Source organism: Babylonia areolata, chromosome 23, assembly GCF_041734735.1.
Source record: "Babylonia areolata isolate BAREFJ2019XMU chromosome 23, ASM4173473v1, whole genome shotgun sequence".
Lineage (NCBI taxonomy): Eukaryota > Metazoa > Mollusca > Gastropoda > Neogastropoda > Buccinidae > Babylonia > Babylonia areolata.
Window position 1 is genome coordinate 10,768,528 of NC_134898.1, and position 17,607 is coordinate 10,786,134.

The window sequence follows — 17,607 nt, forward strand, 5'->3', positions numbered from 1 at the left end:
CCTCTTCCCCCTCCTAAACAACCCTGTGATTGTTGTTGTTTGTTTATTGTTTACAATCTCTCCTCCTCCTCCTCCCCCTCCTAAACAACCCTGTGATTGTTGTTGTTTGTTTATTGTTTACAATCTCTCCTCCTCTTCCTCCTCCTCCTCCTCCCCCTCCTAAACAACCCTGTGATTGTTGTTGTTTGTTTATTGTTTACAATCTCTCCTCCTCCTCCTCCTCCTCTTCCCCCTCCCCAACAATCCTGTGATTGTTGTTGTTTGTTTATTGTTTACAATCTCTCCTCCTCCTCCTCCTCCTCTTCCCCCTCCCTAACAACCCTGTGATTGTTGTTGTTTGTTTGTTGTTTACAATCTCTCCTCCTCCTCCTCCTCCTCCTCCCCCTCCCCAACAATCCTGTGATTGTTGTTGTTTGTTTATTGTTTACAATCTCTCCTCCTCCTCCTCCTCCTCTTCCCCCTCCTTAACAACCCTGTGATTGTTGTTGTTTGTTTATTGTTTACAATCTCTCCTCCTCCTCCTCCTCCTCTTCCCCCTCCCCAACAATCCTGTGATTGTTGTTGTTTGTTTATTGTTTACAATCTCTCCTCCTCCTCCTCCTCCTCCTCCTCCTCCTAAACAACCCTGTGATTGTTGTTGTTTGTTTATTGTTTACAATCTCTCCTCCTCCTCCTCCTCCTCTTCCCCCTCCTTAACAACCCTGTGATTGTTGTTGTTTGTTTATTGTTTACAATCTCTCCTCCTCCTCCTCTTCCTCTTTAACAACCCTGTGATTCTTGTTGTTTGTTTATTGTTTACAATCTCTCCTCCTCCTCCTCCTCCCCCTCAACAACCCTGTGATTGTTGTTGTTTGTTTATTGTTTACAATCTCTCCTCCTCCTCCTCCTCCTCTTCCCCCTCCCCAACAATCCTGTGATTGTTGTTGTTTGTTTATTGTTTACAATCTCTCCTCCTCTTCCTCCTCCTCCTCCTCCCCCTCCTAAACAACCCTGTGATTGTTGTTGTTTGTTTATTGTTTACAATCTCTCCTCCTCTTCCTCCTCCTCCTCCTCCCCCTCCTAAACAACCCTGTGATTGTTGTTGTTTGTTTGTTGTTTACAATCTCTCCTCCTCTTCCTCCTCCTCCTCCTCCCCCTCCTAAACAACCCTGTGATTGTTGTTGTTTGTTTATTGTTTACAATCTCTCCTTCTCCTCCTCCTCCTCCCCCTCCTTAACAACCCTGTGATTGTTGTTGTTTGTTTATTGTTTACAATCTCTCCTTCTCCTCCTCCTCTTCCCCCTCCCCAACAATCCTGTGATTGTTGTTGTTTGTTTATTGTTTACAATCTCTCCTCCTCCTCCTCCTCCTCTTCCCCCTCCTTAACAGCCCTGTGATTGTTGTTGTTTGTTTATTGTTTACCAACTTTTTTTTCTTCTGGTTCTGTCCTTTGAAATCACAGGATGGCAGCATTTACGTCTGTTGAGTTTCTTCCTTGAAAGAGTTTTGTTTGTTTTGATAACACTGTTTCTTTCTTGCTGATGTTCTTTCGTTTGGGGAGTGGGGCGGGCTGGCGGTAGGGGTTGTGGAGGGGCTGGGGGGTGGGGTGGGGGGGGGGGGGGGGGGGGGGGGGTGAAAGGTTTCTCATCATTTCTGCCTGAGATATCTTTTGCACTGTTACTCTTTAATATATCCTTTGTTTGTTGTTAAGTGCCTTAATTAAGTGTGCATCAGTTGTCACTTCAGACACCTCTTAAAAACACCAACAGCACAGTTTTGGATGGCGATACACCATGTGCCTACATAATTATACAGCGTTCTTTTGTTCCTCCTTGCAAAGTTTTACTGCTCAATTTTAGGTTGCACTGTAAAAGTTTGATTTTACTGAATTGTTTTGTTTTTTTTTCTTGGGGGGGGGGTGGGGGGTTATTTATTGCTTTTTTTTCTTTGCCCAGTCTTTAATGTTTCACTTTAATTCATGGGTGAGGGAGGGTGGGAGGAGGCTATTGTGTGAAGGGGTGTGGTTGGGGGAGACTTTTGATGCTGTGATCAGTCTTATAAAAGATGTTGTGATGGATTGTGGTTCATTTATTATTACCACTGTATAATAACGATAATGATAGGGATAATATTGGTATTATTATTTCATAATTGCTATTATTATTGTTATTGCTATTAACAGTAACAATGTAATAAGATTCTTCTTCTTCTTCTTCTTATTATTATTATTAAGGAATTATTGATGATGATGTGAACAGCTGTTTATCGAATCCGATAGGTTATTGTTTCTGTGATCAGATTGCCATTACTATTGTGGTGGTTGCAGTGGTGGTGGTGGTGGTGGTGGTGGATATGAATGAAATAGACTGTCATTAGGTTATTGTCATTATTTGATATGGTCCTGTTTACTGTGTGGTGGAAGTGGAGGTGAATGAATGTAATGGATTTTCATTGCATTAATGATTTTATTTGATATGGTCCTGTTTATTGTGGTGGTGGAAGTGATGGTGGTGGTGGTGATGGTGGTGAATATTTATGTGTGAAATTGAACTGTCATTCCGTGAGTGCTGTTTCAAATACAGTTCTGTTTATCACGTGGGTGGTTGTGGTGGTGAATTTATACACGATGGACTGTCGTTCCATTATTGTCATTATTGAATATGGTTCTGTTAATCAATGGTGTCAACAGTTTGGTAGACTGCAGTGGCGATGGATTATTGTTGTTGCAATGATGCTGACGAAGGTGATGATGATGATTATGATGATGACAATCACTGATGACAAATTGTGGTGGTGGTGATGTTGGTGATTGTGGTGTTGGTGACTATACTTTAACATTTATATTATTACCTTCTTCTTTTTTTTTACGCTTGTTCATATAACATACAGAGTCTGATCTTCAGCGCAAAGCACTATCATTACTTTATCAAAGCACATGGTAAAATTAATATGAATGAAGACTTTTTAAAATTTTTTCCTCATCAGTGGCTATGAAGGAGGAGGGAGGGTGTTGGTTAGAAAATAGGAAATGGAGGTTAAGGAGTTGCTTTGTTGTTGTTGATTATTTGTTGCTTTATTTGGACTGCCTGAATCATGGGTGTTACGAAACAACATGTTAACATTGATATTTGTTGACAGTATTTTAACATTGGTGTTGCCATTTTACCCACAGTTTCTGAAACAGTGAAGTAAACATGATTTTTTTTTCTTTCTGTTCGTTATTGTCTGTTCAGTAACTAAGCATATTCAATTGTATATTTTTAAGCATGTTCATGCTTTCATACACACACAGATACACAACCATGCACACTCACATATACATGACTTTTATAGATTATTTACATAATTGGGTTTTTTAAATAGGTTTCTTCTCACAAAACTCCACTCAAAGCACTTGTCTGTGCTTCTGTTTTTGCTTTTCATTGCTCACACTTTGGCAGTATTCAAAGTGTGTTGTTAACGAATGTTTAGATGTGGGTTGGGTTTTTTTTGTGTGTGTGGTGTGGGTGGGAGGGGGGCGGGGGGGGGGGATTTAAGTGTTTTCCGTTTGTTTTTTGCTTGCTCATTTGACTACTAAGGAGGGTTTTTTTGTGCTTTTTACCCCCAGAATATCAGACATTTTCTTTTCAATATTTTGATGATGACGAGTGATGATTGGAGTGATGACGATGCTGTGAAGGGGTTCCATTTAGGTCGGGGACCACGCCACATGGCTCCACTCTCATGCTGCTCTATGCTGTGAAGGGGTTCCATTTAGGTCGGGGACCACTCCACATGGCTCCACTCTCATGCTGCTCTATGCTGTGAAGGGGTTCCATTTAGGTCGGGGACCACTCCACATGGCTCCACTCTCATGCTGCTTTATGCTGTGAAGGGGTTCCATTTAGGTTGGGGACCACTCCACATGGCTCCACTCTCATGCTGCTCTATGCTGTGAAGGGGTTCCATTTAGGTTGGGGACCACTCCACATGGCTCCACTCTCATGCTGCTCTATGCTGTGAAGGGGTTCCATTTAGGTTGGGGACCACTCCACATGGCTCCACTCTCATGCTGCTCTATGCTGTGAAGGGGTTCCATTTAGGTTGGGGACCACTCCACATGGCTCCACTCTCATGCTGCTCTATGGCATCAACCAAATTGTGAGATAACAAGGCACCTGCAGTGTTGGTCAGAAAATAAACTGAGTAGCACTGCCATTGACATGTCCATGAAGTTAATGACCCCCCAACCCCGCCAGCACTCCTTTGATGGGGCTCAAACCTGTGTCCTCCCAGTTGTCAGTCCACAATGCTAACCACTTTGCCACGGTGGCTGGTGACTTCCAACTATTGCAGTATGCGTAATAGTTTTGTCATGTAAAGAAGGTGTCGAGCTCCTTCGAACTATCCAGACTTTGACTTGAGAACGTCTTTAATCGTCCTTATATTCTGTGTTCTCTCAGGTCTTCCATTGCACAGATACTCATACTTATTTTTGGCACCCGCCTGCATGCTATGTTCAGGACCCAGAAACTTGTATGCCTTATTCGGTAAGCAGGCTACTGCAGGACTGCCAGTATTTTGCCATGAAAAGCATGGACAAATGGTCTGATATAGCAGGCAGTACAGACTCAGACACTTGAACGTTTTTTTTTTGGTAAGCAGGTTACTGAATGATTTTGTCATAGAATGTGTGGAAGAATGGTCCAGTTTGTGTGTGTGCGTGCATGTGCGTGTGCGTGTGTGTGTGTGTGTGTGTGTGTTTGAGGGAAAGCACTTTCCGGTTCAGATGCCAAAGGTAAAAAATGTGAGTTATTGGAGACTGAGTGGATGAACCCTATAAAATGTGCACAAAATCTGCTCTTTTATTGTAAGTGATTATTGCATATTGAGCGAATCAAAACGTGTTCTGTTGATGATGTATTTCATCTGTATGCTCTCCCTCTCTCGATGTGTGCATGCTTGCATGGATGTGTGTGTGTGTGTGTGTGTGTGTGTAGAAACCTGATCATTTTTGCTTTTGGACACGATCATTATTGTCACTGAGGAAGGGCAGCTGACTTGCTGACTCTCTATAAAACAAACAGTCACATAGCCTGGTTACATAGTTAATGACAGATATTCAATTTCAAATTGTTGCTTGGAAAACACACTTGTGGCATACTCAGAAATCATCAGTGCATTCCTTACATTCTTTAAAAGAATGCCCATGGGTGATCATCAGTCGATTTAGAGTGCTGCCCCATGAATAGGAATCTAGGAATCATCCCTCACTCACCTCTCACTTCTGATTTTGAATAGTTACTTATGTCAATGACTCTGTCAGCAATCATGTCATAAATTCAGTTTTAGTCGAGCATTAGACAGGTAATCACGCTGTGTCAAAAATACGCAGCTGTCACACAAGCTGTTTCAGTCGCATGGTTAGAGAGGACTGCTTGAATTATCCATGATCAGAATCTGTGTAAAAGTTGTGTAAAATGTTTACAAGCTGCAGTAGAAACTGAGGTCTAAATAAATACAGTAGAAAGGTGTGTGTACATGTGTGTGTGTGTGTGTGTGTGTGTGTGTGTGTGTGTGCGTGTGTGATTTTGTATGTGTCATTTTGTGTGTGTATGTGTCTGTGTTCATGCGTGTGTGTGTGCATGTGTGTGTGTCTGTATGCGTGTGTGTGTGATTTTGTGTGTATGTGTCTGTGTGCATGCGCGCGCGCGCGCGCGCGCGCGTGTGTGTGTGTGTGGTCCTTACAAAAGATAAGAAATTAAAACAGATGATTTTTATGTTATTTTATTCATTTTTCTGTGTGCATATTTCTTGGTCACGAAGTGAAACACAAATTTAAATATCACCTCACAAAGAGGACTACAACAGCAAAACCAAACAAACTCAAATAAACCAAAACTAATATCATTACTAATACAACTGTTGTTGGGTCTACATTTTTGGATAATTTTTGGATATGTAGACCCAACAATAGTTGTATTAGTAATGATATTAGTTTTGGTTTATTTGAGTTTGTTTGGTTTTGCTGTTGTAGTCCTCTTTGTGAGGTGATATTTAAACCATACAACAGCAACCACATTAATTTTTTTTTTATAAGGGAAAGTGATTAAAAACACACACACAAACACAGGCATGCACGCATGCACACACACACACACACATCCCTCTCTCTCTGTTTTATGACAAAATCTATAAACTACCAATATAATTGTGATGATTAATATAAAACAGCTTTTGTACTTTCTCTTCGCCCTTCTTCATCTTGTAAATGTCAGAACAGAAAAAGTCCTCGATATGTATCATCATCCCTCAGGACCATTTCAGTATCAGTGACACTGGCCATTCTGTATCCATGGTGGCTTTCAAAGAAAAGAAAGATATTTTTTATCTGAATTATTTATTTACCTATTGTTAAATATAATTTTAAGACTAAAAAAAAAATCATGAGGCATCCATTTTCAAAATGCCCAATAAAAGAAAAAGTACCTCGAAAAGATTGCTTTATGTGTGCATTATAAAAGAAATGGAAATAGAAAAAGTTACTCAAAAAGACTGCTTAATGTGGATATTACAGAAGAAATGGATCATAAAGAAAAGCTCTGTCTCTGTACATAAAATCATACAATGTCAAGCACAAATTGTACAAAGCCACAAAAGCATTTTTAACATGTTAATGAAATCTTTGTCCATATATGCAGCAAAAAAAAACAACAAAAAAAAAAACTTCAACACCATCCTTTAAAACATGTAACCACCCAAAAAATGTATTGAAAATGTACAAACCATAGCTGTAACTACCCTCTTTTGAGTAATATTCTCAAAAAAGTCTCATACATCAGACAACATGGAAGCTACTACATAAATCTTGGAATGCAATAGCTGAATAACTAAGTAGCATTTCAAACCCACACTAACCAAAATTCTTTGAAATACACACAAAAAGCAAAAATCACATGTCAACATAAGTTTATGTATGTGTGTACACACTTTGCCGTTTCATGCTTTCCTTTCTTCGCAGTAAATTTTGCTTTCACTGGAGGTAAAAATTTTATGATTCATGAACTAAAATATGTCACCCCACTTCTTCAATAGAATTAAGCCAATAATCCCTCCTCCCTCCATCAATCAACAGCCACCAACATAATACGGTGTACATGTGTGTAATGCTCTTCTTGCTTATTTTACTTGCGATCAGTGTTTCTCATATTAAGTAGGCAAGTGTACATGCATTGCCTGTTTCTTTTACTAGTGAACAATGTTCTGCATATTGAGTGTGTGAGTGTGTATACAGTGCACTGCCTGTTCATTATTTCTTGTGAACAATAGCCTTGGTTCCAGATAAGCCTTCCACGCACGACAGGGCTGTGTCAAACTGACTTATCGCAGACTGGACATCACGGTTCATCATGACAGCCATGGACGAGGCGTCATGGTGAGTGTAGGTCGCATCCCTCTGAACATCTACCACCTGTTTGATGCTCTGGCCGTCTGACACAAACACACCGCCCTGACACACCACCCGACCCCTGGCCTGGCTCTGTTCGCTGCCCATAATTCTCTGTTGTGCGTGGGTCCACACCTGCCATGTAATCAGAGGAAGGATGGAAGCTGTACAGGATGGTTTGGGGTTGTTTTTGTTTGGGGATAGGTTTTCATTTCATTTTCTGATTTTTTATTTATTTATTTTTTTAATTACAAAAGTGAAATATTATGAAATGGTAGATTTCTCTCTCAATTTGTAAACATTTCCAAAAATGATTTGTCTCTTCCCTGGGGATGGTAAACTGCCCACAGCATGTCTGTGCTCCATAGTTTCTTGCATTAATTTTGTTACCTGCATTTGAAACGCTGTGTTGATTTGGATCATTCAAGATGCTGTATAACAGACATGGAAAAGAGTTGAGTCTCTTTTGAATGACATACGAAATATATCTGGGTTTTTCGCTATTTTTTGCATGTGAACTGTGTGTTGTAGCATCACTCAGTTTAGAAAGGTCTTTTCACAAGTCAAATAGTTTCAGTGAAAACTAGAAATCTGTTTGAGGTCCATACTGCTCATGTTCGGTGTTATGGCATGTAATCAGTTTTCCACTGCTATCTCAGTATGTGGAAAGGCTTATACATCACAAGAACAGAAAGAAAAATCAGTGTAAGAGAATGGCAGCTGGGGTGTCTGAAATTTGATCATCCAGCTGTCTCTCACATTACTCGCTTAGGAACTAGTACAACACTGTTTCATCTTGATAATATAACAGCTCTAATTTCCTTCAAAGATTTGTAATTTGTTGTTGTTATTGCTGACCAACAAGAGCTTCTCTGTCTTGTGCAGTCTGTCAGAACTGAAAATAATCAAGGCACATGCTCACTGAATGTTTTCATTTCCCTTCTTGTTTTGTGTTTTTTGTTGTTGGTTTCTACTGTGTGGGTTGGGCCTAGGACAGGGGAGGTGTGGGGAAAGCAGGCTGAGGGAGAGGGCTTATTTACCAGCAGTGTCGGGTTTGCAGACTTCATTAAAGACCCATGGCCTGAACAACTTGGCCTTGAGGACTTTTTGCTAATTGGTCATTAAACTAAACTCTACGGATTGCAAACAACTGGGATTTCCTGTGACTGTAGATTTCCTGTCCATTGGCCACCAACCTCATTCTTCAAAAAATTAATAAAATACATAGTTTTTTTGTTTGTTTTCCCTATGCTGTCCACGTTTACAATACATTCCTTTACTTGACAAGACATCTACAAAATGTTACAAAAAAACCAGTTTGATTTAGTAGGTGCCTCCTTTTCAGGCGCATCATATGCAAGCATGGCGTTTCTAGGAGTTTGATGCGTGCATCTGTCCTTACAATCTGTTTCTGGATATCGCCTTTCGAAGACTGTGGTTTTCTGACAGGGGTCAGCGGAGGACGTTGTGTGCTCCAAACGATGCACTGCTTTCTGCAGCTTTCCGTTCCTTTCCAGTTCATCCCGGTAAGCTGTCACTGTGGACCCATCAAGCGGCGACGTCACTGTCAAGGAGCTGTTTCTGGAAACGACTGTTTCTGACACGAACAGATTTCTCCAAAAGTCAGCAATAGTTTTCATCATTTTGGCCCCTGTGGACAGCTCTGTTTCCTTGTTCGCTTCCTTCGCCATCTGTAGATGATATACAGGGAAAGGGTTTCTGTCAGTTTCTTTCTTTATGATTTCTGGTTTCTGTTGAATTTCATTTTACAAGGATTTGTTTTGTATTGATGAATTCCAGTCGGGAAAATGAAAATGTTTTTATGTAATTGATATGATCTCTTCTTCTTCTTCTTCAAAATCCTGAGTGTAATTTATTATGGACAGAAACAATAAATAACTGAGCCATGACAATAAAATATGTGACTTTCTGCTAAGATCTGTGTGACTTTTCTCCTATGACCTGAATCTTTTTTAAATCAACATCAAGACTGATGAATATTACAGTAGCAATGACATGCACTGTAATAAAACTGGATGAAAAACCACAAATGTGAAGAAAAAAAGAAAGAAAGAAAATGGTATATTCATGCACTTTTATAAACAAAAATGGGAAAAGATTTACAAAAGGATATGTTCATGCACCTCACAAGCAAAAGGATATGTTTGTTCATGCACCTCACAACCGACCAACCAACCTTATGTTATCTTTGTCAAACGGCTAATACCTGGTTACTAAGCAAGAACCAATGAACTAGATATAGCTATGGTTAGGAAAAAACACACACAAAAACTACTAAAGATACAGGTTAGCTTTCTCACACAAGCCCATCCCCTCTCCTCAATATAGCGTACATTCCTGCCTCCCAATTTCTTGATAGAATCACTGTCCTTCTTTCTTTGCAGTATTGGTGGGATATGGTTCTTATTGGCAGCTTTTAAAATCAGTTATATTTATGTCAGTTCAAAAGGGCCATGTTCAAATCTCCATAATGTCATTTCAGCCTTCCTTGTTTACTCATTCTTAAAGACCAAGAATCCAGTTTGAAACTTGTATTCCTTAACTTGATCAACATTTTTATATTACAGTGTCCTTGCAGACAACTGATTCCGTCTTTTTCAGCAACATCTTTGCAAAGGTCACTTGCTAAATCTGAATCATTTTTTCAGGTCTCTGTCCAGTTTACTTGATTTTTTTTCAACAATGGTGTTGTCTGTCTCTACAAAACTAAAGCCCTCCGCGAATACTTGATGGTTTCCATAAGGATCCCACTGGTCCATGCGTCTTTCATTCTGAAGGACAAAGCCATTCTGGACCTCTCTGTCAAATCTCTCCGCTCGGACAGAACCGTCAGGTGGTGTGACAGTTAGAGTACTGTGGCTTGTGACGTTCACCCCACTCATCCTGTGTGTTTTGTTCCCCATTGTGTGTGTGACGTTTTCAGGTCACTTGAGCATGATCTTTGTCGCAGTCTCTTAAGTGTTTTTCAAAGCAAAATTGAACCAGTTAAAAAATGCCTTGAGCAGTCCCCTTGGACAACTTCTGCCCTTTTTGTTCCAAATCAGTTGGTACAAATGTGGATCATAAAGTAAATAATGTGTGTATTTCATTTCATCGGGAGTGGATGTCATGCAATGTTTGTCGGGAAGGAAACCTCTGCTGTCTTTCAAATAATGTGGAGGTCTCAACGTTATTTGGTGAATTGTTGGTATGGCGGTGGGGGTTTGATGGCTTGCTGCTGGCGTAGTCCCAAGGCAATGTCCTTGGCAGTGCTCATCTCATTTTGTTCCCTTTGGGTTTCCCTTCTGTGTGCTTCATCAATCGAGGTCGACAGACGCACAGGTCCAGCTCTATTAGAGACCTTGTAGTTGGTTTTTTTGTTTATCACTGTTTCTCCTGTGTCTGGATGATTAACAGTTGTGGAACCATTCACAGAGACTGATGATTCTGATGCTCCCATTTCAACTGTTCTGCTATTCTGACCAGGACCAGGTCTACCAGCTGTTTTCACTGTCAGCAAGGTCAGGGTCTGCTGGCTCTCATGTTTGAAATGGGGACTTTTATTGGCCTTGGCTTCTTGACCTTTCCACCTGAAAACAGCATGAATGTACTTTCACTTTTCCTACATTGAAAAGATAGGAGATAATGGATGTTGTTGAAGCCTGTGTAAGTGTCTGGTTTATGTGTGTCAGATGAAGTTTTACCCATGGTGGTGGCAAAAACTGTCAAGCATTTTCCAAAAAATGAAATAAAATCAACAACAGCTTACATCCTGTGTTAAGTGCTGGTCAGCATTTGGTCCAGACCTCATTACTATTTTGAAATAACCATATTGCACAAAAGGCAAGTAGTTTTTATTCTTGGAGTGGACAAAGTCTTTCTCAGAAGATTATTTTGAATAATCATGCCACAAATGGTATTCATTTACTTGTGTTGGCATTTTTTCTGCTGTAACAGCTGTCTTCAAAATCTAGGCGATGATGGTGCCTGCATTACCAATAAAGGTCTGACTGTAAAAGAAACTGGCTTGGCTAGAGAACTGTTTTAAGAAATAGGAACATCTGCCACCAATAAGGTTCTTGAAAGAGATACTTATCGTGTTGTGACATTTTGATGTTGTTGTTGATGATGTGTGTTTGTTTACTGGTTTGTTTTTTGTTGTTTTTGTTTTGTTTGTTTTTTAACCCTTGCAAAGAATGTTCTTCTCTTTGAAGGAATAGACATTTACAAATTCAGAAGTTTAGAAACTAGTTGTTTGCTGAGCACTGCAAATGTCAGCTTTCAGAATACAATTTTATATGAATTATCAGCCTGCCAGAATTCTTACATTTCAAAACAGTCATCGAGGGTGATTCTTTTTTCTACTTTGAGCAGTTTTCACATTTCTACTGTCTGTGTTCCAATTCCCTCCAAGAAATATTGAGAAAATGTGCTGCTCCAAATATAATACTGCATGTATTGCACCAAATCTTACTTTCCACAGGAGATACACAAATCACGGTTTGCAGTCCCTGTTTTCTTCAAGATTCAGTTTGTCACAAGGGTATTATGGCACACTCTAACCCGGAACCACCAGAGTTTTATTTTTATTTTTCTACTTTTTAAATATTTATTTCAAGGTAATTCTCCAGCCTACCACTTGTTTTAATTTCTTGCTGCCACTTGACAAAAGAGTTTATATCACATATACACAAATTAGTTCCACTAATATCTTGTATACATGTGCTGTTTCATTTGTTTCAAGGTAACTCCCCAATCTGCTACAGTGACTTCTTTTTGGTGCCACTTGATGAAAGAGGTTATATCATATAGTTAAAATTAGTTCCAATAATATCCTGCATATGTTTTTTTTTCTCCAGTTTTTGTGAAGTAGAAACATTCATTATGATTGCATCCTAAGCTTAACACAAAAATCAAATGATAGCAATTGTCCTTATTCAGAATAACTGGGTATTTGTAAGTCTCTTCATTCAGCACTGAAGATAAACACACTGACACAAACAAATGTGTACACAGGTATGCATGCGTAGATTGCATGCACGCTCATGCACACACTCGAAATCACACACACAAACAAAATGCCACTTTAAAAATGAGAAGAGCAAAATCTGAATCAAATCTTACCCACTTCTAACTCACCAACCTTGCCTCGCCGTCTACAACTTCTAGATATATCTTCACCATGTAACATCCATAATGTCTTGAGGCCACACATTGGAAGAGACCCTGCACTGCTGCTGAATCATTGGCGATGTTCAGTAAATACAGGACAGCACCTGTACTTTGCTAAGGAAGCCTCACACTTAAAATGCAAAGACAAATTTTTTTTAGACTTGGCCTCTAATCAAGACTGCTTCATGCTTTAGTTTATCAACACCCAAAAAAGGTCCATTTGTGATTTACTGAATGTGACATCTTTATTTTGTCTGAATGATTACATAAACTCTGTGGTCACCCTGTTTGACAGTGCAGTAAACTGAAATAAATATGAGTACCTTGTTTTCAGCTGTTGATGGTGAGATATGCTCTGGAACCACCTGTGGGGAAAACAGAAGGGAATGAAAAAAGATTTTTGAAAAATGATAATAAACAGAAAAGGAAAAAAAAACATACACATGTACACACAGGGACTGAGACTGATGGAGATGATTTATTCATTTTAGGCCATAGCCACAACAGAATGAAGGGCAATAACACAATATGCAAATGTCACCATAACTATCAGTGAGCGTTCACTATTTTCACAATTGATTAATGAAATTATGATAATACCCTTTCTCTGAACTTAAAAGCTCTATATGTAAATACAATGTGAGATTATGTATGACACTATTATCAGATGATGTCATCAATAAACAGAATTTAAACAAACATGGATGTTCATAATATTTCTTTGGAATAAATCGTATGTGAAAATCATGCAACACAGGACATTTCAAACAAATTGAACTTCATCTTCATTAGACTCCTTGCACAAAGGACACAGCCTCTCTGAAAGTTCAATATTTCTGTAGCAGTACCTGTGCAGGTTGATTTCAGAAACGCCAAATTCAAATCTTGTTGATAAAAATTGTAGATGTCTTTCCATGTCAAACACAAGATAAGTCTTAACTGAATGTGTAGAAGCATGAGATCTGTAATGACAAGAATTTATCACTTGACTGGATATCATTTCCCCAGTTTTGCCATCTACAGCCTATTGTCGAAAAGTTTTCAAAAACATATTCTCATCACCTAGTCCTTGATATTCCCATACATATCCAAAGCTCAGTTTACAAAGACAAAGGGAGAAAAAGAAAGAAAGAGAGCAAATTATTGTTATCATGTACTTTGAGTTGACAATTACCTTTATAGGTATAGCTGTATGTATATGCTTATTATATAGTGCTTTCCAGGTAATCATTAAAAAAATTTTTGAGAATTTTTTTTTAAGTTCACATAACAGTGTCTGGACTGCAATGAAAGATCAATCAACAGGTAATCATTTCTGTCATTTTTAGATCAGTATGTGTTATTATTATTATCACTGTTGTTTTTGTTGTTGCTTTATTAAAATCTTTGCAGACGTTGTTGAGATTAATTCCTTTGGAACCAAATACTTGTTTCATTTCAGTAAGGCTTCCCTGGATATATTTAGTCATGGATGTCTAATTTCCCATCTTACTATCATTTATTACTTGGATTTGGGTGCAAATTAGCATGGTTGTTTTGACCAAACTGAGACAGTATCTCGTAAAAACAAACAGTTTGTTTGCGTGGAGTTGGATAAGAACCTGTCGAGATTTGGTCAAAATAACATATTTTGCCCCTAGATTTAAAGAGCATATGTACCAAATTAATTGTCTGGGAAAAGAAAAAGACACCACTGTGTTCTTTTCACTAAAAACCAGCAACCATTACACACATTCGTCATTTACACACACACACACACACACACAAACAACAACAAACTTTTAGAACAATATAGGAATGTGCAGTAACAATATGTGTCAACAGATATCCTACAAAAGTATGTAAGGGTAAATGTTTTCTTGAAGAAAAATGAATGGAGATTATAATACATACAGTATGTATCATATGTTCAACATTGACAGGATTGATATAAATCCCAATCATGGGGCATTAACCGAGATTCTTTTAAAAAATACACAAAGTATTTTGGGGAAAAATCATGTTTATGTATTTCATGGTTGGAAATAGTGTTAAAATATTTGGAAATGCATCAGACACAATAACCATGTGCAGTTTTGTTGTTTAATCTGCTATCATCTTGCTCCAAACATACTAAACACTATACATAAACACTCTCACATACACTCACACCTACAAACACTGATCATACAATATTACAACACAAAAGCTCACTGTAAACAGCAAGGGGCTTTCATCTGGGGGGTTTCAAAGTAGATGGAAACCTCAGAATTACGGTTTCAAGCGAAAACCCTCTCTCTCTCTCTCTCTCTGTGTGTGTGTGTGTGTGTGTGTGTGTGTGTGTGTGTGTGTTGTTGTTGTTGTTGTTGTTGTTGTTGTTGTTGTTGTTGTTGTTGTTGTTGTTGTTGTTGTTGTTGTTGCTGCTGCTGTTGTTTTCTACACACACTTCCAACACGCCCCCACCCCCAAACTATTGATGTACTTTATACCATGTAATAACATCTAAAATAACTTTATACCATGTAATAACATCTAAAATAACCAGAATCACTTCAGTTGAACAACATTTGGCCTACTTTCGTTTTCTATCGCGTTTTCGTATTTGCTACTGTCGACATTGTGTGAAAAATAAAACAAATTAGAACCGCCTCTTCTGCACTGTACGTTCTGGCAGCCATGTTTACACACTCAACAACTGTTCGCTTTCCAGAAAAACAAAAGTCATCAAAATCGAACCAAAACTTGCTGAGATATCACTTCGAACACGCATCAAAGCAGTCGCCATTTTTCCAAAGAAATAAATGCGTGACCGACTGTTGATGATGCAGCTACCCCAAAAGCGCGGACGCACTCGGAAGTGACAGGCTTTACTTTAACATTCTGTTGTAAAAACAAAAACAAAACAAAACAAACAAACAAACAAAAACAAAAAAACACACCAAAAAACAAAAACAATAAACAAAAACAAAACAAAACAAAACAAAAATCATAACAAACAAACAACGAATCACATAATCAAATGACAAAATATACATTTTTGAACCCGTAAGAACTGACACATATAAGGGCAACGAATTAAACTTTTAATCATTGGGTACCTAAGAAAGTACCATAACCTGATTGCACAAAGTATATGTAAAACTTTTGCAGATGACACTCAAATTTATGGTGATGCACGCAACAATCTCACATTACAAACTGACTTATATACACTATACAAGAATGGTCTGACAAATGGAACCTTTATTTTAATGTTTAAAAGTGTAACTTTGTATTTCTCACTTTATATAAAGCAATAGTCAGATCGCATGTAGAATATGGTAATACTGTGTGGCACCCATACCTTATGAGGCAATCTATAGCATTAGAAAGGGTCCAAAGAAGAGCAACGAAATTATTAAAAGAATGCAAGAATATGAGTTACCAACAAAGACTTACATACTAAAATCTACATTCACTAAAAGGTAGAAGAGTAAGAGGAGAATGGATTGAAACTTATAAGATATTAAATAACATAAATGATCTAAATGCAAGACATCTTCAGAATGTCGGACTATGATAGTACAAGGAACTCAGTAAAGAAAATTTGTTTAGAACACTGCAACACCAACATTAGAAAAAATTCATTGGGTAACCGAATTGCACAAATATGGAATGCACTACCAGCCGAAGTTAAATTTGCACCGTCACGGTACTAACACGTTAAAAAATCTCCTTGACACCAACACCATCTTAAAAGAAAAATGTTTTGACAATGATGAATAAAACATAGTTTCTTGCAGAAGTGTACATGCGTACACCGCCCAACAACAACAAACAAAAGAAGAAAATAAATAAATAAAATAAATTGAAGAAGTGAAGATGAAGATTCGATGGCCGGGGACATAAAAAGGAAGAGAGGTCTAGGCATGCAGATGACTGCCAGTCCCTATATACTACTACTACTAAACACTGCACTGATCTCACTCACCACCTACCTCAGTTATTGATTACGCAGAGTGTCGTTGGTTAAAGTGGTCAGGAACTGCAGTGTGCGTTGCTGCCGGATGCCGCTCCCAGTGCATGCTGTGGCTGGCTGCAAGGATGGGTGTGCCTTTTATTCCAAACGATGAGGCTCGCTGGAAAGACTGGTTTCTGAAAAAGCGCCAGTTTAAAAAAAAACAACAACAAAAACGCGTCGCTGACGTTACCTTTAATTCCGTCACATTTCTCGAAAACACCGACGAAAGAGGTGGGGTGGGGGCGGTGGGGTTGGGGGTAGGGGGGGGGGAGGGGAATGACGTAACAGGGTGAGGAGAGGTGTGTGTGTGGGGGGGGGGGGGGAAGGGGGGGGGGACAGTGGGGAGGGGGGAACAGATGATCGGGAATTCCCGAACCTAGTAATTGTGGTTCATGACTTCTTTGTTGAGTTATTTGTTGAGTCATAAGCTTTGCAGGCGGGGAAGGGGGAGGGCGTGTTGGGGGTGGGGGTAGGTGGGGGGGGGGGGGGGGGGGGGGGCGGGATGAGGAGGAAACGATGGTGGGCTGGAGGGAAATGGGACGAGGTGCAACAATAATGAAAAAGATCGGGAATTCGCGAATCACGAAATCGAGGTCCTGATGTAACCTGTTAGTCTAGTCATTACGCCCCCCCCCCCTCCCCCCACGCCCCCCCCCCCTTCTTATGATCATACATCTGTAAATGTTTAGTATGTGTTCGAGTGTATTTGAATGTCATGTTTGTATTTCTATAACCTTTTGTTATTTTGAGAATATTTTGATTTCAGTTCTCTGCCCTGAGCTCTGGACGTATAAAAAGCATATGCATGCTTATTCAACTTCCTTCATTAAACACGTTCATTCGTTCGTTCTCTCTCTCTGTCTCTGTGTCTCTCTGTCTAACTCTTCCTCTGTCTTCACACACACACACACACACACACACACACACACACACACACACACACACACACACACACACACACACACACACACACACACACACACACACGCAAATGTGCAAGTTGTATTGATGTTATGATTTCCCCTCAGTTTTGTTTTATTTTACTGTTTCC

The 17,607-nt window shown here is 39.2% G+C and overlaps 1 protein-coding gene across 2 annotated transcripts; it reads right to left on the reverse strand.

Annotated features, from left to right (window-relative positions):
• Nucleotides 1–5,729: 5,729 nt before the first annotated feature.
• Nucleotides 5,730–16,686, reverse strand: LOC143298240 (uncharacterized). 2 transcript variants are annotated; one of them, XM_076611053.1, is made up of 4 exons: nucleotides 16,534–16,686; nucleotides 12,901–12,942; nucleotides 8,808–9,096; nucleotides 5,730–7,540 (listed from the first exon to the last, which is right to left on the reverse strand). In XM_076611053.1, exons 3-4 carry the CDS (start codon nucleotides 9,094–9,096, stop codon nucleotides 7,389–7,391), a joined length of 441 nt encoding a protein of 146 aa, XP_076467168.1. In that variant the 5' UTR covers nucleotides 12,901–12,942; nucleotides 16,534–16,686; the 3' UTR covers nucleotides 5,730–7,388. The 2 variants fall into 2 exon arrangements, with proteins under 2 accessions (XP_076467168.1, XP_076467167.1); XM_076611052.1 differs by having other exon boundaries at nucleotides 8,808–10,995; nucleotides 16,534–16,685.
• Between the last annotated feature and the right edge of the window lie 921 nt (nucleotides 16,687–17,607).